Source organism: Alligator sinensis, unplaced genomic scaffold (assembly GCF_000455745.1).
Source record: "Alligator sinensis unplaced genomic scaffold, ASM45574v1 scaffold512_2, whole genome shotgun sequence".
Lineage (NCBI taxonomy): Eukaryota > Metazoa > Chordata > Crocodylia > Alligatoridae > Alligator > Alligator sinensis.
Genome location: NW_005842182.1, coordinates 1,329,917 through 1,355,302, shown reverse-complemented (window position 1 = coordinate 1,355,302; position 25,386 = coordinate 1,329,917). Strand labels below are relative to the sequence as shown.

Genomic DNA, 25,386 nt, shown 5'->3' with positions numbered 1-25,386 from the left:
GTCTAAATCTGCCCTGGCCATAGAGAGATGGCACTATGATAAAAATACCAGTGGCTAGCCTACAACAGTGCCATGCATCTGCCATTACTCACCCCAACGGGACCACTACACCAACGCTTCAAACAATTTTGTCATTGTAAATGCAGCTTTACTGGAAGTTGCTATAATACTGGTAATTATTCTTGAATAGACTCTATATCACAAAATGTCAAGCCAACCAGTATTTTCTGTACACTCTACTTAGTGCTTAGAATTCAACAAATCCAAACACTGTTATTGCAACAAAATCATTGCCACCAGCAAAGCAAACAGAAACACCACTGTGAGCTCACAAACTGCTGTGGCTATGAAAGGACAAAATGTCTCCCCTAGCACTTTAGAAGACATAAAGAAATATAAATGTCAAGTAACCCACTCAAGGAGTCATTTGTACAAATAAAAAGAACATGATAAAATACATATACAAAAGAAGCTAGTGCATCATTTAAGTTAAGATAGCACACACATGTACCTTAGTACATGTAAAGTGATAGCTGCCATAATAATTGTATACCAATCCCCTAGAATATAAATTGTTCCCTGCATTGTATGTGGGGGTTTTATGCCTTAACCCAAGTATTTAATACAGATAAGTTAAAATTCATATGATACCATAATTGTTACATTTGTATAGTTTTCATTTTTCTAATTTCCTTTTTTATTTTTGTTTGGTTTTTAAAAAAGGGGGGGGAAGGGGCAATACTACAGCATATGACTATGTACAACCCCTGCATTCAACATGAGATCCGGTGTCCAGACCTGCAAACTGTGTCCTCCGAGTATCTGGCGACTAGAGGATATAAAACTAAATTATTTAGTATTTCTGGCATTTAGCCGAAAATTCAGATTTGACACTAGGTTCCTACAGGTGCACTCTCTAAGACAAGAGGAATACAAATGTACAATATTTACAGCAGCACAGCCTGACATCTTTCCTTTAAAAATCTCATTTACAGAAGTGAGCTGGGGATCACGTGTTCTTATTATATAAATTATTATGCACTCATTCATTTATTTGATTTTTAAGTCTGAAAAACAGAGCATGTCCTCAGTTACTAAGTATTAGTACTACCTTCATGGTAAATGTTAAGTCTCACAAACAAAAGCAGCTCTGAACACTGCACATCTGTGTTTACACCCTTACTTTTCACATTTAGCCATCCTCCTCCTCTCGCTTTTTCCCATTATACATATATCAGGCTGTAATTTTCCATATGTATCCTTTAAGGCAATGAATCCCAATGTGTAGTACGGGTACCACCAGTGGCATGCAGACAACCTGTCAGTGGTACGCATTAACAGATTATAATTACTATATATGACAAAAATTTGCCGGTTGTACTTAAGGATGAACTGAAAAAAATTGCTGGTGGTACCTAAGGTTGTATAGTTTTAAATTGGTGGTGCACAATCTGTCAGTTTGGGAAGCGCTACTTTAAGGGAAGGTATAGTCCAGTATCACCTGTCCACAACCAGTGCCTGTCCTCCTGGTGGCATGGGGAAAAAAATGGTACTGAAGCCTGCTGCTGCAGTGAAAAGCATCAGCTGTGGATACTACCTGGGCCACGGTGGGAAAAAACAGCAGTGCTAGGCACTTTCCCTATGCAGCCTTTGGGAGAAGTGGTGACAGTGGCAACTGGATCATAGCACCTGCCTCCCAATGTCTGCTCACCTCTAACCCAAGGCAAGGAGACATTGGCAGGCAGGTGCTGCAGCCCCACATGTGAGGACTGGATCAAATGGCTACCTCGGCCAAATACAACCTGTGAATCATAGTTGCTGACCTGCATTATAGAGGATGAGATGATAGAGTAGTTAAAGCATTTCATTATGGATCTAAAGGCTTGAGTTCAAGATTTGTTCTGGATTCACATGGAAGCTGCCCCTATTTGATTAATCTGTTAGAGGTTACCTGGTCAACAGGATGGAGAACCAAAGGCAGCCCACCTTCAATGCTGCCACATTGTGCTTCATGGTTACAGATGCTAGTATGTCTTAATCAATGCAGCATGAAGACCTGCCTATACCTTGGCCAGACCTTGGATAAATCTACAATTTGTCAAAACTGCAAAAGAGAAAATACCACTTAATATAACATGTCAGGGTATAGGTGAATATAGTAATAGAATGAAAGGTACACAGGTAGGAGAAGGATTAGAGGAAATGGACATCTAACATTTTTTAACCAACCTCAGCATGTTTTCTTCCTCAAAAAATATCAAGAAATGAGTCAAACATCTTCAAATTTATATAATAAATCCCTGCAATAATAAGCTGTTCTTTCTCTGTCTACTAGTTCAGAGAGGTCTGAATACCACTAACTCTATCTGGTCAGAAGCATACAGTACTCTTTTTGAAAAACAAACAATGCAATTGATGATCATGTTACTGGAGAGAATGATGTACAAGTTAATATTGCTTTAATCAAACAATTAGAAAAGTTCACACACCCACCAAGCACATAACAGTTAAGCGTTTTTCATGTACATGATTCTAAATCAAGGGATTTTTTACATCATTATGCAGTAAATTATATTCATCCAAAGAACCTTGTTTGTAAATTATAAATAGCATTTCTCTCTTTCCTGGTGATATTAAAACACATTCATATGTATGTAGGACATTTTTTAACATATATGAAAATGTTATTTTGTAATTTAACAGTGAAGACTGCAGTATAGGAGATCTGTATCAAAAGTAAAGGAGCAACTCATTAGTACAAGAATGTTGCAAAAATTTAACTATTCTATTCCCAATTGAATTTAACTGCTGCAAAATTTTCCATATGGTCACTTTCAGTTTGGTTTAAAGCTGGCAAATTTCAGTTTCTCTTAAGGTCATCTGGAATGAGAGTTAAAACCAAAATGAAGTTAAAGTAGGTCAACCTTTCCCCTGGGGATGAATCCCAATATTTCTCAGTCCAAAGAGCATAACTTAGATTCGATACAATTTTTTTAAATAGTTGTTTTTCCTCTCTAGAAAGAAAGGAAAATACATTTTACCGATTATTACTACTCCCATAAATAATGGTTTAAAAATTAGTTACTTCTCATGAACATTCAAAACTATCAGGACATATACAGAAGTAGTTAAATCTACAGTTTGATTCAAATTGTACTAAATACAGGGGAGAATGAGGGCATAAAGATGTTTTAAATATAAATAAAATGGAACCAAACATCTAGATCCTTATGAACCTGGACTTTATCAAATAATAAGCAAAACTATCAGTTTGTTTCTACTGCTGCTGCTTGGTGATCTGAGAAAAATGTATAGTATTTTGTATGGCTACTTGTAGGCAGTTAGCTGACATGATGAAACCACCATCATAACTTGAACCCTTCTCAGCAGAGAGAAAACTGAATGGAGACTGAATTACATTTGAAAGGTGCTTTTCCCAGAACAAAGTTGGAGTACACTAGTTGGAGTGGGCATTTGAATTTGAAAAACTATTTCGACTTCATTGCTATAATTCTGGTACCTTTTGAAAACAATTAAAAATGACCAAAAAAAGGGGAGGAGCTTGAATGCAGTTTAGAGTATAGCTGCCCCCTGGCCTGCATTATTAGCCAGCATTTGATAACATGCTATTTTGTTCCCATTAAAAGAAGGAAATACTAAAAATAGTCAGGTAATTCTTTGGTGTAAACCTATTTACTTGCAAAGAATAAATAAAAAATCCTATTTTTCTGAAAAAAAAATAAGAGCAATTACAGTAGACAGCTTCCTTACATGCATTTGCCAAGCCTGCCCTACCAACGAGTTGTGTCCTCAAGGAGTTCTGTCTCCTCTACCTTTCAGGGCCAGGCTCAATTCCTGTCTACTGGCTCTCTCTTCTTTCAGCCTCTATGCCAGGGGTGGGCAATTATTTTGGGCAGAGGGCCGCTTACTGAATTTCAGCAAGCCATCGAGGGCTGCATGACAGGCAGCCCAGGGCAGATTAATATTAATTTTCTAAATTTTTTAGGGGCCCTGTGGGCCAGATACAATGGCCTGGCAGGCCACATCTGGCCCCCAGGCCACATTTTGCCCACCCCTGTTCTATGCACAGCTGCAGCCAATTAGTTGCCCTGCCCTAGTATTTGCAATTGGTTCCTGCAGTCCATGTAGCTTAGTTTCTACTCAAGCTCTGTCATGGTGGGTGATAAATGAAGGGTGCCCAGTACACTCATCGACTTTACCAAGGTCTGTGACTGATGGCAGCCATCATAACCATCTAGCCGTATGACCTCAGAACTTCCAGACCTAACTTTGATGGACAATTGAAAAATTAAATTTCTGTTTCTAAAATTACAAGACTTTGAAAAATATAAACACAATGGGTATGTATGTAAGACCACCACCTTGGATAGATTTCTACCCATAAAATCTAACATGCTGAACGAAAAAAATTAAAATATCTTTTTTTAAAATTCAGTATAAATTATATGCCAGTTCATTCATTAAATACTGCTACTAAAATTTCCATGTTCATTTACCTTTATAAGAATCAATGGCCTTAAACTGTAAAGGAAACCACAACTTTGGCAGCAGCTGAACACCTAACTTAGCAGTGGTTAAGACTGCACATAAAATTACTGTACTGCAATGCGAGCGATGACACTTCCACTTGAACTCCTTGACCTCTATAACTGAAGTTTGATGGTCTGTCATTCCTAAAATACAATGGGTTTTCACTAAGATATATTTTACCAATAGTTCCATAACCTTCACTCTAGCATTCATCTATGAATGCTGCTTTCCCAGAGAAAAAGAAGAACTCTCAGGTGGTGTTTTTAAATACATGTATTTATGCTCGAAGTGGTGGATAATAGAACCAGCGTGATTTCAGCTCATCTCCTGCTGTTGTTCTCATCAACCTGATGTTTCTGAAGACAGTAGAAACTTGATTTCAAGGAATGGCACCCAAGTTCTGTTGCATATACTTCAACATTTAAAGTAGGTGATTTTTTTTTAAACAGTCTTTTAGTGCTGCTAAATGAGATAGCAATAAATATCCAGGCTTGAGGGCATGGTCATCTGCTTAAGCACGAAAATGTTTTTTCCAGCATGATTGGATATTTAATTAACATGCTGAATCAATCAATACATTTGTAAAGACTGTCTCGAGTTTGCTTTAAAAGTATAGTTATAATACTTTTTTTTCCACTTCCTACAAGCTATTTCTTAACAAAGGCAAGTGTTTTTTATTGTTTTTTAAAGGCCACAAAGAAGGAACTAAATAGAAATATTTTACAAATGTAACACATGCCTAATCTTTGTCCCTGTTTGATCCACTAGTATTCAGGGTGGGTAAAAATCAACAATTTCTTTTTTTTTCAGTTAAAAAAAAAAAAATCAAATTTTTTAAATCAGATTTTTTGTTATTTAATTGTATTTTAAGATACTTTTGTAAACAAATGAACTATATAAAGATAGTAAACCTATATAAAGATAGTTTTAATTTAAGATACATTAAAGCTCAAAGATATCATCATGGAATAGGGATTATAACTTCTAATTACAGTAAAAGTTCTGTTAATCGGCACCTTACAAGCCGGCATGCTCTATTAACCTGCATCCTGGCTTGTAAGGTAAAGTGAAACCAGAAGTGCCCACCATGGCACACACTGCACATGGGGGCTAAGCCTGCACTGCTGAGCCCCCACGGCCCGGGGCATAGCAGGCTGTGTGGGGCCCCCCTCCCCTAACGCAAGGCCCACAGGGCCCACAGGAGAGGTGGCGATGCCACGGGAGGGGCAGCGATGCCCCAGACACAGCTGGATAAGCGGCAGCCTGAACAGGCAAAGATGCCTGTTCAGGCCACTCAATTAACTAGCATATTTTGTTATCCGGCATCCCCCATTCCCAGGGAATGCCGGATAACAGAGCTTTTACTGTATATACTATTTGAGACAATATATTCGTGTAAATTTTTGTCATATTGAATGAAATAGTTTGAATGTTTGTAAAGGTTGCCCATTAGCCAGTTTCAGGAAGAAGATAAAAAAAAAGGTATTTACAGTGATATGGAAGAAGTCTCCCCAAGAGTAATTTAAAATGCTCAACAAAGGTAATTTCTGTTGAGTAAGATCCGAGCCCAAATTTGGGAGTTGTGACAAATTGAGTAGGAGGAGCCCACTGACGGCAGCTCACTCAATAAAAACCTGTAACTTACTGTCCCAATTTGGAGGTGACTTCACTTGCAGAACAACGAAGGAAGAATCGCAAGTATAAGTTCAGATTAGATTGATCGCCTAATCAAGCCTCTCCGTGAACACGAATCTCTTAGTTCACGCTGAAGCCGCGGAGCGCCCGAAAGGGACTGAAGGAAGGGGACGTAGTCCTATCACTGGTGAGCCCAGCTCATTGAATCGTATTGCTGAGGCCAGCCTATTGAACCGTACTACTGAGGCCAACCCATTAAATCGTACTACTGAGGAATGAAACCATATTTTGGTATTTGGCTTCTCGGAATTCTAGGATTGTAAGTATATTATGAAAAATAACAGTATTGATTCAAATTTAACTTTTAGTTGTAATTGTAGTTGTTTTTGTAACACTAATTCTTATAGCATTGTTTGGGAAGGAAGTGCATTCGGAGCATTGTTTCTGATATATGTAATTATTGTGTTTTTAATGTTTGTGGTGTTTCTTAAAGCTAAGCAGTGTTATATACGTAGCAAAGAGTTTTAAAATAAAATTGTGTTGTATAAATTAAGTGTGTAATTGTTGTGAAATCGTGCAATCAGCTAACTACTCCCCCAGCCAGTGCATCAAAACGAATCAGTAAATTGTGTGGGATTTTCTCTATTCCATAACCCACTACAGACACTTTTTTAGAAAAGTTTTATAAGTAGGTCACAACAGGCCATGGACTATATTAGGGGGCCAATCTTATGGGGTTCCCAGAGGCTCCTCTATAGATTAGTAAAGATTAAAGAAAACCCCTCTACCCAATGGAAGTCAGTGCTCAGTCTAGAAGATCCGCTCAGTTTCAGTTCTCAAACTGTGGATTTGTGTCTCCAGAGGGAATATCCTTATTAACAGCAGTATATGAAGATGAAAGATTACAGACCTGATCAGCCTTCTTATCTCTCTGCAAGTTTGTGTACAGAGTCAAGCCCTTACCTCTCTCTAGAAGTGCAAAGTTTAAAGAAGTTAAATGAATAGAGTATATCAAACAAGAATGCCCTTTTTGTAGAAAACAATGATTAAATCGATGCTTCCTGACCAGTGATTTAAACCATGATTTAAAAATCTATTTGATTTAAATCAAATCTACCCTGCCAGTATTTCATGCAATAAACAAACTTTGACTCCAGTCCTCCCAACTAAAGAAACTGCACCTTTGTACTGTAATGAAGTCAATAGCACTCCAGAACAGAGCTGATGTCTGTGTGGATCTGCTCACAGGTTTGAGCCTCAAAATGACACAAATTCAAATGATCCCTCTTGGCCATGGCTAGACATACAGGGGTGTGCACTTGCAGCATCGCAAATTAACAGTGCATGCCCCTGTACGTGCCTTTTGTTGCAGGACAAGTTGTACCACCATGGGCAAACTTACCCTTGCCCAGCTCCTCCAAGCTCTTCAGCCAGGGACAGTTTAAGGCTGGGGCCAGCACCGGTGCTGGCCCCAGCAGTCTTCACTGGTGGCCTGGAGCAGTAGGGGCACGGCAGACAGCACAGAGGCCTGGCCAGCAGCCAGAGCATTGTACTGGACAGCCTGGCCTCCATGTGTGCGCTGACACACACTTGTTGGGGGATATTTTTTGTTTTGGGGTTTGTTTGTTTTTTGCTACTGGGAAATCCTAGTAGCAAACTTTAGCCCCACTCTGCAAATTTGCCACCAAGAGGCTTTTGGCACCACAAACCACACATCTCCACGTCTGGATACAGCCCTTAAGTGCAAAATTGGTGTTACAGAGAGAAAGAGAGGGGGGAAAAAGAGAGTTGGGGGAGGGGGGCAAGCTGCCTGCCAAGCCACTACTGCTTCCCCACTGCTTGCTCCCCTGCCACTACCTTCCATGCCACAGTGGTGGAGGGACAAATTTAAGACAGCCTTCCAATATATAGAAGAGTGTAATAAATTTATAATTTTTCATATATAGAATCTAATTATTCAAGAGTTGTTTTGGGTTTGGGTCAATACAGTATCACTTTGAAAAGGAAACTTGCGGGCCTTTGAAATTTTTACTCTAAATTTGCATGTACAAATTCTTGCTATTTTAAAAAAAAGAAAAAAATTCAAATATTTCCCAAGTGCCCTTCAGTCATAAGAAGAGCTCTTTCACTTGTTCTCAGATCCTTATACAGCAAAACCGGGAAGTGTGAACCACATGAAGTGCTGTTTATGTAAATGTCATAATCAAATGATAATGACAATTCCAAGACTCAGCACAAGTTTAACAGCATCCTAGATGAATTATTTAACATATTTCATGTTTTAGACTAGTCTAAAGTAAAAACCACTGGATTCATAAAGGGAAATATTTATCAACTCTACAGAGGGGTTTTGGAGGATAACAAAAATTCATCTAGCTTTTCTCATCCAGGTTTTCTTTTTGATGGTAAGGTATCAGGGAGTTAATATTATACCTAACACTTACCTGTTTGCCATTTTTTGTGAAAAACAACCAGTTTTAAATCTAATGTAATGAGAGAAAAATGTGTTTGCTTCACTAAATGGATAATATATAACAAGAGTTAGAAATAAAAATAGATGCTCTTCCTGGTGGACAGACTATAGTAGAAAAGAGAGAAACATTGCTTAAAAACATTTTCATAGCATAAGTTTAGGCATAAATATAAGAACAAGTGCAATTATCAGTACTGTGCAATCTGAGCAAACAAACTTTGCTGAACCTTTTGAAAGTCTTAATTTGCATGTAAAATTTTGAATTAATTTAGCAACCATTATGCAATCGCATGTTCAGTAGCAGATACAAGTATGTAACTATATTCAAAGATTTACATTGTTGTTATAAAAACGTATAAATTTAATGTATGTGCAATTTACCTTATTGAACACAAAATACACTCTTTGGAAACTGAATCTTAGAATGATAGCTCTCCTACAGAGTATCTCATGGAAGTGAGAAACTAGAACGGCAATGAAAATACCCTGCAATCATGCTTACAGAAGCTGCCAGCTACCCCCATTCATTTTACTAACATGTAGAATAGGTTCAAAAGAACACAGTCTGTAAAGCTGTGACATCTTCCAGCAAACCCAAAAGACCATTTAGATCCTTGTGTATGAAGAACAGCACATGTAAAAGAAAGCCTGTGATGCATGCAAATGTGAAAGCATGGTGACAAAACTGCTGAATAAGTAGAACAGGATGATAAAACTGCCATAGAACTTTTTCTACCTTGAAAACAAAATACTTTGGATGTCCAAAACCACACAGAACATTAGATATTATTTGAAAGGTAACAAGTAATAGAGCATACTGCACTATTAAATATACATGACAAATCTACATCAAGTATGACTTAACAGTTAACCCACGTTGTTATCATCTGTCACTTACTCAACTGCTCCCCTTCAACTTTCTTTCTGATTTCAAATCCTGGCAATCTCCTCCTCACCTGCCAATCTTTCACACATCCTGCCTTCAGTTTTCCTGCGTAAGAAGCAATTGACTCCTCCCCTTAACTCCTCCTCTTCTGTTACAGTCATGAAAAGTTTCTCACCTGCTCTCTTTCTCTAATGCTTCACATTTGACTCAGTGGGTCCTGCTCTTCCTTACACCAACTGGCATGCTCTCCCTTACTCTTTTCTGGCTCTTTCGCATGCAAGACAAGTATGCTTTAGTCTACCCAATCTACAAAAGTCTTGACCCCACTTGCTTCTCCCTTTCATCTCTGTTATTTCAATGAAATGTTCATAATGGCTATCTGGAGTTCCTCTCTTCTAGTTTTACTTGATCCTCTCCAACTTGCACTCCACAGATCCTGGCCATGCAAAAGTGTTTAGTTATCTCTTCCTAATCAAAGCTCAGAACCAGTACTCCATCCTCATCCTCCTTGACTTATCAAATGCCTTCAACACATCAACCATGCTCTTCTTCAAATTTTCTCCTCCCTTGATTTCCACAACACTGTTCTCTCCTAACCTGAATCTTAGGACTTCATGTTTGTTGAAGGATCCTCTTCCTGTCAATCTATCTTTGGTCTCTGGCCCCTCTTCCCCCTCTATACCCTATCTTTGGATAGTACCATCTACAAAAACAAATCCAACCATCTCTACGTTGATTTACAAGAGCTACCTCTTTACCCCACACCCATTTCTTTTTTCCAAAAGTAACCATCTCAGCTTGAATAATATCATCTCATAGAGGCCTAGCCATCACCTCAAGGTTAACATGCCTATGACAGAGCTCTAAATTTACTTTCCTATCCTCCCCCTACCACACCTCAAACCAATTTATTTTCTCAGCAACACAATCCCGTCACTCAGAGCCAAATGTTGACATCACCTTCAGCTTAGACCTCTTCCTATGTCTTCACATCCAGGCTAATCCTAAAGGCTTATAGACTCTTGTGCATAATACTTCTAAGATATGACCTTTCCTATTGATCCATACTACTAAAATTCTTGTCCAAGCTCTCATCTTGATTACGGCAACATCCTTCCTGGGACTTTGAAAAAAGCAACCTTGCTGTGCTCAGACCTATTCATGCTGTTGCTTCAAAGGTGCACCCATGCTCCTTGCTGATCGCTTTGACCATGTCATTCCTCTTTTTACATCTTTAGAATGACACTCCATTTTATTTCAAACACAGTAAGGTCTTCACTTTCATCTTCCTTCATAGCCTATCCCTATCCAACTTCCCTCTTCAATTTACTCTCAAAACATTAGTTCCCACATCTGACTGGCCCATGATACTGACCTCCACCACCCATTTTTAAATTTGCAAAGAAGCAACTTCGTGCTTTCTCTTACATTATCCTTCACGCTTGTGTGAAGTGCCCTATAAACACCCACAGAGCTATTTCATTATTTACTTCTAAATCCTCCTTAAAATGTCCTTTGGTGTGTTGTGTTGCCTACAATAAAAATGTAAAAGCTTTCATTGACTAATACTTTCTCACTGTTTGCTTGTATTTCTCCATCTCATCATTTACTGTGGTACTCCCCTCTCAGTCTGTTTTAACCTGTTGTCTCATCTTATGCTTGGACTGCCTTCTCTGTATCATTGTGTTCTGTGTTGGTACAGCACCTAGCACAACAGGCTTCTTGTACATGACAGGGCTATGCTATGCTAATATGAAGAGTCAATGAATAAAACCCCTCCACCATTACATAGAGAAACACTGAGACCATAAGAAGACACTGATGGTACAGATTACAAGCTCTATTCATCATTGGATTCCATCAGCAAAAACCTGGACACTGGACCTCAACCAGGATAAACTCAGAGGAGACGGGTGAAGGAACCATCAGTATTGCTCAGAATCTGGAACCACCTCCCCGACGTTCCCACACTTCAAAGACCCACAGACAGACTAAACAATCCAGAGACTTGGTGGGGACTGGTTAGAATGAAAGTGCCTAAAAACAGTAGTGACCAGCCTTTTTGCCAGGTGTGCCATAAGTTAAGCCCCCACCCTCCCTGAGTGCCACTCTGATCCCTGCCCCCAAGATGCATATCTAATAGTTTGCACTGAGGTGTACCAGAATGGAGGCAGGGGACTCAAGTCTCTGATGGTGCATCACTGCTGGGAGAGACATCATCACCAAAAGCCAGGTTGTAGCATGTGCGTGCGCCACAGGTTGGCCACCCCCAATTTACCGTGCGCCTCCAGGCAGTCTCCACTGGCACAGCTGCCATGGACTACTAATTGTAAATTAAAGCTAACCTTCCCCTAATAGGAGAATATCCAGTGAGGACAACAGTGGAAACAGGGTGTCTTCCTTGGACATGGTAGGGGACTGTACATACACTAATGCAGTCTAGGTGAGTTAAGCCCTATATTTCTTATATAATACCTCATCTATATTACAAACACCAGTTTATATTGTTTTCACATTCAACTGATAGAGAAATCCAGAAAGTGAAAAGCATAAATACTGAAAAGTATGCATCCATCTTTAGAAAAAAAACATTTAGAAAATATCACTTCTACATTTTCAAGTACATGTTTCAGGGAAACACTCTGAACTTTGTTTTATTTCTTAGGTTTAGAAGCATCTTACTTTTACCCAAGTTGTATTTCGAAGGATACCTTTTAGTGACTACAAATGGTTAGACCATAGATCGCATGTCTTTTTCTGAAAAAATGCCACTTCTATAACACAAAACTTTTAACAGCATACCTACCAGGCATGTCTACACAAGAAGTTTACTGCACAGTAGCCTAATTAGATGCACAGTAAATGTCACATATCTGCACATGTGCCCCTATTAGGCTGGAACAAACTCATTTAACTCCACAGCAGGATAGTACTATCCACAGTAAATAACTCCACAGCAGCGCACATGTAGATGATGCACTGCCTGGCTGGAGCATGAGGGTGCTTCAGTGCAGGGGCTGTCTACTGGCTAGCCCCATACTGAAGCATCTTCTTACTCCAGCCAGCCTCTGCCCATCACATTAAGCCAAGGGCAGCAGCCCTTGGCTAGCAGGCTGACCCTCTGGGCCCCCGGCCTGCTAGGGCTGTTTGGGCCCAGTTCAAGGTGCTGAGGTCCCGGGTGCATGTGAAGATAAGTTCTGGAGTTTATTCAAGTGCATTAATATGCACATGCAGACATGCCCACTAAGTCATTAGTTAAGGACCAGAATCTTTACCTATCCTATCATCAAGAATCTTTTCAAAATAGCTTAACTCTATTGGTATGGATAGACCTTAACAAGCTACTTTAAAGATAGGTCTTTACAGCTGTCTAGATAGCTAGATATATCTAGTGCAAGCAAGAAAGAGAGAAAGAGAAAGCTTGTGATATTATGGAGCTTTTGTTTAAATCAACACAGAAAGAAAGTATGAAGGTTGTCCAATAGTTGGAGTTTTTTGTTTTTTTTTTTAATTCAAGGATCTAATGCAAATGCCTCATTTACATTCAGAGGCATTGCCTTTGTCTTTCCTGTGCTTATTTAAAAACAGACTTCTAGAACAGCTATGCCCTATATATGCCAAGTCAGATACTCATCTGATAGTTTTTAGACTTCCTTGACTTATAAAAATCTTTACAATGCAGTCTAAATTTTTCAGCTTTTCTAAATCTTATAGTATAAAGGGGATTATACTCCATATTAACACCTAAGCAATCAAGTTAGCATATGATGATGATGAACTGAGAACTATTGTTTCAAATGATTTAACTATTGATGCTCTTACAGCTTTACTCAAACAAGATGACCAGCTTCCTTCCCTTTATTTCAGTAACTTAAGTCTCATAGGACTGAATAGTTCTTTTGTCCTACAGCAAAGTATTTCACAGAGGCATACTCTCTTTTGTCAATTCATGGTTCACAAAACCTCTAAAAAACTGGTTTTAGTCCTTGAAAAAACTGTTAATGCACAGGTACATTTTGAACCTCTTTAGGAGACTGCGAGAAATGGGACCTGAAGGGTGTGGCATGGGGTTTTTTTATGCTGAACAGAAAACACAATCAGAGCAGAGTATGGTGACCTCACCTGTAAGAAATGAATCAGTGACATGGAACAAAGGTGATTTCCCTTACAAAGGAACAACACAGGTTCAGAAAACTGCTTCAATGCTCTTGAATGCTTCAAGTATCTGCAGTCCAATAGAAATCATTACTATCCTGGGCTTTGCTGTTCTTTATTTATTTTTAGCTGCTGATGAAAAAAATAAAAAAATCTGCAACACGAGACAATCTCAAACACAAAAAGAAAAATCAATGTATTAATTTTATCCTGAATATTATTCAAATGTTGACCTTTGATCAAAATGTACTTATGTTCAACAAATATATTCCCAGTTGGAAATTATAAAACAATACTTCATAAATATACATGAGCAATGAATCCAACATATTGTCCCTGAACTGTCTGAAGAATCACATGCATTTGGAAGGTGCAAAGGGCAAACTTAAACACACTTCCTATCAGAGCTAGTGTATCAAAACATACCCAGCCCCATATTTTTAAAGACATATTCAACCTTTTAGGTTACCAGCACTTTTGCAATCAATATTATTAATCCTTTAATTTAAAAAGACTTATGGCTGTTTTGGAAACAGCTGCAGGTGCATACTGGTTCAATTTTTGGACTATACAAGTATCTCTACTATGGATAGTAACAATTAAGTGTAGCAGATAGAGAACACAGGACTGGAAAAAGAATTAGTTCACTTAAATATTTCTAAAAGTATTAATATTTCAAAAATAATCTGACTTCTAACAACACAATGTATACTACAGTCATAAGCTGTTTGGGTACGTGGAACAGTGCCCTTTTTTATGCTCTACAGCAGAGGTGTCAAACCCATCTGTGCCTCCGAGCTAGATCCAGACAGCAGGGCTCCTCAAGGGCCAAATCTGAACCACATGGAGCTTCCCAGGCAGAACTGACCCAGTAGCAGTGTGGGGGTTAACACAGCCATAGTTTCCCCCACCCCATCAGCAACATACATCCCCAGGGGGGCTTCTTAGCTGGGAACCTGGCAGCAAACCCAACCTGCCAGTCCTGTCCCTGAATTCCTGGTGCCTCTGGGAACCCTGTAGACTGACTGAAAAGGTTCCATGGGCTGGATCTGGCCTGCAGGCCATGTGTTCGACATCCCTATTCTACTGTATTTCAAGGTTACTATTTAGAATCTAGTATGCTCAAATAGTAGGCCTAGACAGTACCCCAGCTTCTATAACCTTCCTGAGAAATTATAATCAATAAGTCCTTTTTTAAAGATATCTGCGTTTTGTCACAGAGAGCAGATATATTTGATTTTTCTTCATAGGAGAACCTTACAAAAAATTACTCATGTTGAACAGTTGAAATTCTTTAAGCCACAGTGCTGGTATGTACAGCCACTGTGGATGTACATACACCTCATGGACACAAACTTACATGTCTAAGTGGTTGCATCTGACCAGTATACATCATGCCTCAATTCTTGGTCACACACTTGGGAGAAAGGAGTAAAGCATGCCTACTAGACTTCAGTTTCCTATAAACTGAGGAAGGAGGTGTGGGGGTGGGTCATATAATGTACAAACAGACAACATATCTTAAAGAGTAAGGTAAGCACCTGGATCTTCTACTTCAAGTGACTGTCCATTTCCACACTCTCAGGGCCGGACACAGGCATGGGCGAACCGGGTAGCTGCCTGGGGCCGAGACAGAAAGGGGGCCCCAAAATGGTAAGTTTTATTAGTATTATTGTGATTATCTCTGATGAAGGGACAAAATTACAAGTTCACCTAAGGCCACCAGGAGTCTAAGTACGGTGCTGCACATTCTACTGCAAGTAACTTCAAAGCAATGACCAGCCCATTTGGAGGTGGAAGGAGGAGACTAGCAACTGAAGTAACAGCTTACTGAATACAGCCTCTAATCTAGAGGCTTCAAGAGTTGCAAAACAATGTAAATGTGTCGACAGAGCTTCAAGTTGACTCTTTCTAGATGTCTAGCCTGGATATGCAAGTGCTGCTTGAGCTCTAGCGGAGTGCACCTATAAACATACAAAGCTCCATCTTACAAAGATCCAGTTTGGTGCCTGAGTGGTTATTGCCATCTATTTCATACTTGCATCCTCTCTATTACTGCTGCAGGAGCCTCAGAGATGACCAGGTCAGACACATCTTATGTGCAAAATTACTCTGTCCCAGGAGAGGAGAGTTGGTATTTCTTGTCTACTTTACTTGACTCTGCAGACTGCCATTGACAGAATGTTTGCCAACTTGCCATAACTGCCTTGTTTATAGGCTAAAACAGTGGATCCCAACCTTTTTAGACCACAGACTGGAAGTGGCTGCGGACCAGCAAACTGCAGTCTGGAAGTGACTGGTATACTGCAGTGCGGCAGCCAACCCTTTTTTTATACTTGATATGAAAAAGGGTTGGCTGCCGCTCCACAGCCAACTGGTCACTTGTGGACTTCCGGTCTGGCAGCCAACCCTCCTGTGGACCGGCAGCAAACCCTTCGAATCCTGGTACCCAGCCGCAGCTCAGGGGTTGGGAGCCTCTGGGCTAAAACACTTTCTCCCCACATTGAGGCCAAGTTAGGAATGTCTATAGTTTGTGAGTTAAATCCTTTACTTTTTCCACGGGGATAGAAAGAGCAGTGTCTACCCTCTTGGAAGTCTTAGAAGCCATGCAGTTGTGAAGTGCCTGGGGAAACCTCACAACTAGAGAGGAGGAGGAGGGCATCAGTAGGATGTTACTCATCTGTCAGCTGGATCATGGTCTTGTTCTGGGAACAGATAAACCATGGGATAGTCTTGGGTGCCAAGGCCATCAGATAAGGGCAGAAAGAAACTGGGTGAGACAAGCTTTTGTGATGTGAAGCTGAAGAAGGGAGAATAAGATTTTTAGAGTAAACAAATCAGCCCATGCAGAGGAAGTTCAGTTAAAATGATAGAAAGTTCTTTGACTGTATAAAGATGCCCATTTCTGCAGCTGCTTTATTGTCTGAAGATTTCCAGCTGGCTCTTTTTTGCAGTTTTTCCCCAAGGCTGCATTCCAGGGATAAAGAGGAAAGGAGAGGCTCTGCCTAGGTCCTAGTTTACTAGATATGGTGGTAGGAGGTCTCCCCTGCACTGTTCTGGGTTGGTCTGAGAAGAGGTCCCAAGTGGCCCCAATTTTACTTATCTGTTTACTTTTGTAGCTGTTTCTCCCTACTGCATATAAATATAAAATAAAAAAGTAACAAACAACAAGAAAAGGCTAGACACTGCACACAAATTACACTGGCTCAATAACTTCATTGACTGATGTTTTACTAGTCTGTCTATCCAAGCATTTCTAATGATGCCTAAGTTTTATGGTAATAAAAGAAAACCTACTTTAACAACTGCCTCCCACCCCCCCAAAATGTTTAAACAGTCACATTTAAAATTTCTTTTTTGTATTGACTGTACATTTTCTAAATAACCAAAGTTTGTCTGTAGAACAGAAACCTGTGCCACGCTTGCCAATTTATTACACTCGCCTTCAAAAAAAAAAGTACTATTCCATTTCAAACTAAACTATTTCCTGTTTCAAAGAAGACTAAAATGAGAAAAAAAACCAGTAAGGCATACTAGAAATATTGCAGTGAAGATGGTTATTAAAATGTGTTTTTTTCAGGCAGGAGTATCTTTCCAATGATACATAAAAGAACAATTTATCAACAGGAAATGGCATGTAGCATTTTTTAGCATCACATACATAGTTTGTTATTTTCAAACAAAACTGTCTTCATTTTGACATCATTATACATTTTAAAGTCACATACAAAACTTAATTATCGTCTCTATGAATGGTTTACACCAATTATAAATCTTATTTCAAAAGTAGTGCTAGCATGCAGTTAATATGAATAAAACCTTCCTGAACTAGTAGCATCATTCACAGTATATATTTGCTCTATTAATTTTTAAAGCATATCAATACCACACTAATGTTCCAGTCAGACAGATATTTCTTTAGCAAAGGATAATGAAGTACTAGATTCCAGACATTAAAAAAGAAGAAAAAGTGTCTGGCTCTCCTTTTATTTATCTTATTTACTACTAATTGTCCAAAAGCAATGTGAAATCCCTCCAACAATTTAACACCAGCCACAGGACCATCCTTGGCACAGGAAACATACTATCAAGAGTTCCCTAACACAATCAGGAAATCACACTGAGATTTAATTTGACCATCAAAAGTGTGTAGCAGGGCTTCTACTATGGTAGTATCTAGTGGCCCAAATTGATACTGGAGCTCCATTGCAGGAAGCACTATGCATATTTGCAATGTAAGAGGCAATCCCTACTCTACAGAGCATCCAATTTAAATAGAGAGTCAAACAAAGGAAGTATTATTGTTCCTGTTTGCAGATGGGAAACAGAGGCACAAAGGAACTTGAAAGACTTTGTGCAAAGTTATAAAAGGCAGTCTATGGCAGAGCCAGGAGTTGAACCTAGATGTTTTGAATCCCAATCTAGTGTTCAAGTGCCAAAACTATTCTTCCTCTTTTGCCTTGCTTACAGTAAATTATTTAGAAGTTGCAATGCAAGAGACAATTAGTTTTCCTACTAGAGATACCATTTCCACAGAAATAGTTAAAATGTTACTTTCCTCAGCCTCAAAACTTGAAATTACATAGCCAGAAACCTTATGTGAAAAAACAGTATTTGGTAGATATAAAAGTATGCAAGGCAGAAAAAACAGCATATGTATATGGCCCATAGAGCTTCCACAGATCTGCATTCATTCCTGAATGTTAACTTGCGTCTCTGTCCCAGCCTTTTTAAATCACAGCATCAGACACACCACCTCACAAAAACAGTTTAAGGAACTATACAGAACAAAAATTAAAAATTTAATCTGAAGTACTGAGCCCCTGCAAGCATTTCCTAATTTATGATCATCTGTGCCACCTTAATTCTGCCTCCTTGCAAATTCAAAATGTACACTAAATGACACAGAGGTCCCAAGGGAGGAAAATAGCCTGTGACCTTTTTAAGGGAAGACTACATTAAAACACACACAATCTACCAAAATTAAAGTTGTATAGACAACTGAAAACCTGACATTGCCTAATTTCAAGCACTTGACTTTGGAGCCTTAATCGCTGATGTCTTTTTGTGGATAATTTTCTAGATAATTGTTAAAGGACTAAAACAAAGACGTTTATTTCATACAACTGCAATCTTCCCCTTTCAGAATCATGTATCATCATTAGGGTTTGACTTCTGAACCATCAGCTCAGACATCTACCACAGGACTAGATGTATTAACTGGAAGCATGAGAAAGTTGATATCCCCAGGGTTCAGAAGGCAAAAGGAAATTGGCTGTTAGTGTCAAGTCCTAAGTCAAGCTAATGGTCAGGGGAGTCCAGCTGGTCCAATTCTTTCTTCCTCACCTTCTAGAATATGGAGGAGCTTCTGGCCTTTATGGTAGCCTCACCAAAGGGAATAATGTTGTATGGTCCATCACCTTAAGTCCATAGGAGATGGTTGGAAGGGGGAGCCTGAATGCGCTCTCCTCTCCTGTCACTGCTTCTGTCTCTCCCAGACATTCCCATGTACCATGAACTACTAGTTTTGGTGGTGGTATTGGCTCAGCACTTTATAATGCATTACGTTACTATTTTCCTTAAGAATGCAAGTGAGAAGGAAAAAAAATCTGATCTTTACTTCATAATTCAGCTAAACCTGAACATAATTTCATGGAACAAAAAAGGCATTTCTATGACCATGTGTGTTCTTTCTGCTCTATTTCAAAAAGCTTCTGCAAACAACTGAAGCATTAGAGAAAAATAAGTTTCAAGAATGTAATGTAATACAACTAATTCAAGTAACTCCAATAACATTTTTTCCTACTAGTCCTCATTATGGTCCTTGTCCCTTTTCTCCATAATATGGATATCATTACCGCTAGAGGTCTTACACCGTCAACCAGATATCCATATATATTTAAATACAGTCAAGACCTCTTCTATTGACTGCCTGGTAAATATTGTTCAAAGGCATGGGATATATATAATATGCTAGAAATAGACCACAAACATCAGTTCAAGAAAGAGTTATATGTTAGGTGTTCCAAATCCTGCGATATTTAGTATTTTTCTTCAAGTCCCAAAACCTGAATCAGATGAGAATCTTAGCTTTCATTTTTCAAAATAAGTTTCTAAGCTTCCTGTTTGCAAAGAAGAGTTTGAAAATATGAATCCTAAAAAAAACTGAAAGTTTTTGTTTGTTTTAAGTCTTGATGTCTAAGCCAGCTTCAGGATGTTTGAGAGATGACATTATCTTTCAACCAGTGATTCTCAACCAGGTTGTCACAAGACCCTTAGAAAGTCTAAGGAGATAAGGGATGTGTGATAAGTATGAAGTTAAGCAGATAAGGACAGGCTCAGGCTTTCCCTGCCTGGACATTCTCCTACCCCCACTGTCTGGCTATTCTGCAAGGAGGTTAGTACTGTAATTAAAGAAAATAGTTTTTGAAACAGGGTGCTGCTCAGTTCTCAAGAGTTATGGAGAAGGACCTTGAGTCTAATAAGAGGGAGCGGGGCTTGAATTTTAAAGGTCTGAAAACCACTGCTTTAAATACATGAAGTTAAACTGTATATCCAGCTAAGCTGTGCACGGCATGCTCTCACAGGAATGGTTCAAACCAGAAACACCATGAAAATATGGGGAAAAAAATAGCATGCAACTGGGTGATGAATTATAAGTGCACAAATTCAAGAAAGATAAATTACAGAAAGTAAAAAACAACTATTTATATTCCTTTGTCAAGAGATTAAGACACATCTCTAGTTTCTTTCAGCTGCTGCTGAAGTATTTTTGTGGATAGTTTTCTAGATAATTTTTAAAGGACTATAACAAAGACATTTATTATGTACAACTGAAATCTTAGTTTCAGATCCGAGATGAACATAAACCCACCCATAAAACTGCAGAGAGACTTCTTAAACAAGTATGCCAGCCTCCAACTACACTACAACCTTCACAATATAAACATAATTTTCAGCATGTGGGGACATGCTCTTTTTTGCTTATTAGATGGTGTTTTCATGTATACATGTAAAAGTCAGTGCGCACTGCAGTATATCAGTAGGGATAGCAATTCTAACATCAATGACTTAGTTCAGGAACTCATGCAACAGCATATGATGCATTAACCTTTCCTGCAAATTATTGCATCTTCTAAAAAAAAGAAGACATTTACTGGTTTAGTATTTCTTTAGGGTATAAGCAGAATGTTTGTGACTTGACAGTTCTCATCTAGGTTTACTTCACTTAATGTAACAGCAATATTCATTTATTAGCTCCCCCTTAGAAAAATTCCACAGCTCAAGAAGTCTGATTCTAGCACTAATCTAGAAAAATGACACTTTCATCACCAACCACCAGTGAGTATAACTTATTCCAGTATTTTAAGAAAGACTTACTGCATTCTGCTACACAAACTATTTCATTTTCCTGTCTCTTGTTCATTGTACTTTTAATTAAAAAAAGAAAAAAATCCTAGGGAGTTGCTTCCTTCCCAGAATAAGCACCTGTTTTTTGTTTGGTGTTTTTTTGTTGGTTTTTGTTGTTGTTGTTGTGTTGTGTTTTTGGGGTTTTTTTGGCGGGGGGGGGGGGGGGGGGGGGGGTGGTGGTGGTGTGTGTGGGTTGTGTGGGGGGGGGGGGGGGAGGGGTTAGGTATTTCCTCTCAGCTCAAAAAGGAGTCTAGACTAGCAGAGATGGGTGAAAGATTGCAGGTCAACCTTTCTTTTCCCCAAGCTGAATGAGAACATCTACATTATGTCAACCAGACAACCTTAATACTCTGGAAACAAGATGTGTGCAGTATATTGTAAGTGCTCAAGTCTGCCACTAATGTTCTTTCAACATCAGTTAACTGCGTGAGGGAACCACATGGTCACAATTCAAATGGCACATGGTAAAACATAACTAATAAATTGAAGCAACATTCCATATGTTATCACTTTCTGGTCTGTGCAACATGTGAAACAAACATTGCACAATATCAGGGTATTGCAGAACATTTCAGTCTAAGAATATAAAAGAGGAGAATATCTAATATTAAACTTCAATTGCACTTGCAATAAATCTTCGGAAAGCTATGAAAAAATCACAGTACATCAATGCACTATAAGCCTCTAACTTTTCTGAAAAATGGGCACTCTCTTACAAGTGCAAAGATTTAGAAAAGACTAACAGATGATGTGTAATGAAATATCCTGATACTTTGCATTTTTGCAATGGAAGATTTTTGGTAGCAGCTTAGAAATCATAGTACATTTTCAAGATAATGAAAAAGATTATGTTTATTTCTGAAACTGCTGTAGTTTTTTTCGCAATGTTGTTTAAACTTCAAATTTGATGTAAAAATGCAATATCCTCTTGGTTTTCTACTCACACCAATTTATCTACTTTTTATGGACAATATTACACAGAGGTCATGAAACACAGTACAAGAGAATGCTATAATGCATTATTTTCTGTTCTACAGAAAACTGTAGTGTAAATATTAAAACGTAAGGCAGATTGCCTTCAGAGGCACACCTAAATTGATTTGAGAAATATCAGGTAAGCAGTAATTATTTAAACCTAATCAGTGCAAGGCACTGATTCCTCCCCTGGCTGCAAAGAAAACCAATAGTCATACTGTAGAAAATGTACCTAAGGTAAAGAAAAGATATACAGAATGAACACTTAAACAGTCTTCTCCAAATTCCTGAGGCCATTTCTCAAAATACAGTGCATTTTTCAGAACAGGTATGGCACTTAAATCATTAAGACAATTTCAGCTCATACCCAGAAGCTCTGAATGTAAAAACAACATCAAACACGCAACAAAACTTTTTCAAAGACGCTAATCTGCCCTGTCATTAGATAAAGTGGAGCTAGGTCAGGCATCTCATAAAACATTCTTCTCAATTACTAGTTCTAGGAGAAATAGTAATAAATCAAGCTATTGAAGTCTTGATTATAAGGCATGAAAAATCCTACAATCTGAACAAATGCCAAGAAGAAACAGAGGCAAAGATGCAAGCTAATGTTTAACTCTCAGGGCACAGACTTTATAAATACAAAACAACCTCAAACTTCAGTATCAGGTGGGAGATGGACATTCTCTACCAGCATAGAGTAACATAAATAAAAGACCCTGAATGCAACACCTGCAAATATCTAATAGGTTTGCTAATTCAGCGTACTACACTGAACATTAAAATTAAAAATTTGTATTTTTTAAAGACATTAATAAAATTTGAAGGCAAAACAATCAGAGGGAAAAAAACAGCCAATACATTAAAATACTAAAAAAGAGAAAAAACGCTGAGACCACATACCTAATTTGAAATAAGGTTTTAAAAAAAAAAAAAAAATCAAACTATACAATTTTAGGGAAAAATAGGAAAACTCCTATTCCCTTTAATGGGGCTGGGTATTTAATATCCACTATATGAGTTGCATAATATTGTAATTTTGGTAACAATTCTTAAAAGAAAAATCAACAACCTAGAACAACATTTCCAATGTTGCAGTTATCAAGTGGAGAACAATTTTAAATATTCTTCACAAGAGTGTTTACAATTAACAGTTATTTAATCATTTCATACCAGTGGTCTTTTTTAAGTTATTTCATTTCCTCTTCAGAATCCATGGTAATATTACAGTTGTGTTGGTTCTCTCCTCTCTCAACTATTTTAAATTAAACAAATTTGATTTTCAACAGATGTCATGCATACTATTTTTTTAACATTTTTACCAATAACCAGCAAGACAAATATATGAATTCTAAACCCAGTACAGTATATTTATGAAAATTGATAAATATTTTTCCTTCAGAAATTTCCAACAGCTGCTCCAAGCTTTTTGTTTGTTCAGTGTAAACATTTGATTACTTTTCTTGTGAAGCAACTGTTTTGGAGACACAGACGGATACCTGAAACTATGTCTTATCATTTACAGTGGATACTTACCCTAACAGGGGGACTCCGTGCTTGTACTCTTTGCTGCTGTCCAACTTGAGAGCCCTGTGGGTCCTTTGAACCACAATTAACAACAGCATTGCTCTGGACTCTTAATGAATTTGTGCCACCAGTCCCACCACCAGTACCAGGTTTTCGGGGTCTCTGTTTGATGCCATCCAGTAGTCTAACCAGCAAAATATTGCTAGGAAGTTCATCAACACTGCAGTCCACTAAAGTCCTGCACTCTGGGCATCGAAGCTCATTTCGAGAACTCACAATGCCAAGCAAGCAGCGTTTGCAAAAGGTGTGTTGGCAAGGCAAGACTTTTGCAGAAGCATCAAGACGTTCTAAGCAAACAGGACACTCCAACAAATCCAACAAAGCTGATTCATCCATTTTTCATCTATTTCAGCAAAAACAAGCCTTGACAAAATTCATCTCTGTTCTGAGCGCTTCAAGGGTATCAGGTTACGTCCATGCCTCTTCAGACTCTACCCTGAAAGTCTTGGGGAAAAAAAGAAAAGGAGTAAAGCATTAATAATCTAGAAAAAATAATTAGCTCTTAAAAATCAACAAAAGTATTTCCTCTGAAAAAATACTGCATGGAGAAGCATAATAAATTGAGAGATTTCAAGTCTAATTCAACCCAAATCCCTAAAGGTATTTAGGCATTTAGTTTGTAGATTAAATTATTATAACGGAAAGTTTCCTGTAAATTTCAAGATTTATGAAAAGCAATAAAACACACAACACCACTGGTCACTACAGTGCCTGTCTTATCTGCATTACTCAGCTGCTTAGCTCAACCCTGAGGATCAACAGGAACAATAAGGGTTTTTTTAAACTGCAGTTCTGTCTGCTTTTCAGTTCTAACAAGCTCCAGGTTCTCTCAGGCCATTTGTTTAAGATGTTATCCTTTGTAGAGCAGATTAATAAAGAATTAAATACGGAAAACAAGATTAATAAATAAACGTGTGTAGTTTACAGTTTGTTTCAAATTAGCAATTAACCCCTTGAAATGAAAAAGGAACCAAAATACGACTTCAAACCTGCAAGCTATTCTCTTTAACAACAAGGTCCCACAGAAAGTAGCTAGAACAGTGATTCTCAATTCTGGTATGCTTTGAGATCCTTTCCAGGGTGATGCAGGGTGCCACACAATATTAGCAGTGTGCGGTGTCCAAAGTTGATTCACAAGATAAACCTAGAAGTTTCAAATTGGAATTCATAGCATCAAAAACTTGCTTCCCCATTGTGCAAAGGACTCTGAAAGGCAACAGAAGAATCGTTCTAGTATTTTTTCTGTAGTAAACAAAACAACAGCGAAGACTAAAAGCTGGCACCTTCGGAGGGGTGCCTTGAGTCTAAGGAAGTTGAGAACAACAGAGCTAGCAACATTAATACACTACAGAATTAGATCTTATACAAGCTAACTCACAAAGCTTCAGGGAAGCAGAAATGGAGCACATCTTGCATTTTATTATGGAAAGCAGCCACTCATTCACAAGCCTTAAAGTTCATTTCTTCATTAAGCAAGACGATATATCATAAGGCTGGTAATATATTCCAGAAATACCACAGAACTATTACCAACATCATCTGATGGCAGATCTACTACTGGAATATAACCGGTGGAACACGAAGGCAATGCAGCCATTAACAGAAGCAAAGGCGGGATTCAACCAGTTTAATTTATACAGCAAGCTGCTAGAAAAAAGGAAAAAGAAAACATTCGGCAGGAAGTCAGATCAAGGCTGCTCAACAGGCAAGAGCC

At 38.4% G+C, this 25,386-nt stretch overlaps 1 protein-coding gene across 3 annotated transcripts in view; it reads right to left on the bottom strand.

Annotated features, from left to right (window-relative positions):
* Positions 1–24,873, bottom strand: part of SH3RF1 (SH3 domain containing ring finger 1) — a 158,219-nt gene extending 133,346 nt beyond the window's left edge. Inside the window, exons 1-2 of one of the 3 annotated variants that reach the window (XM_006026211.3) lie at positions 24,662–24,873; positions 23,622–24,116 (exon numbers count right to left, since the gene is read on the bottom strand). In XM_006026211.3, coding sequence (XP_006026273.1) covers positions 23,622–24,008 — 387 coding nt within the window. In that variant the 5' untranslated portion in view covers positions 24,009–24,116; positions 24,662–24,873. Of the gene's footprint in view, positions 1–13,667; positions 13,833–23,621; positions 24,117–24,661 lie in introns of those variants that run through there. The other 2 variants (XM_025207115.1, XM_025207116.1) reach the window with 2 other exon arrangements.
* Positions 24,874–25,386: the final 513 nt, after the last annotated feature.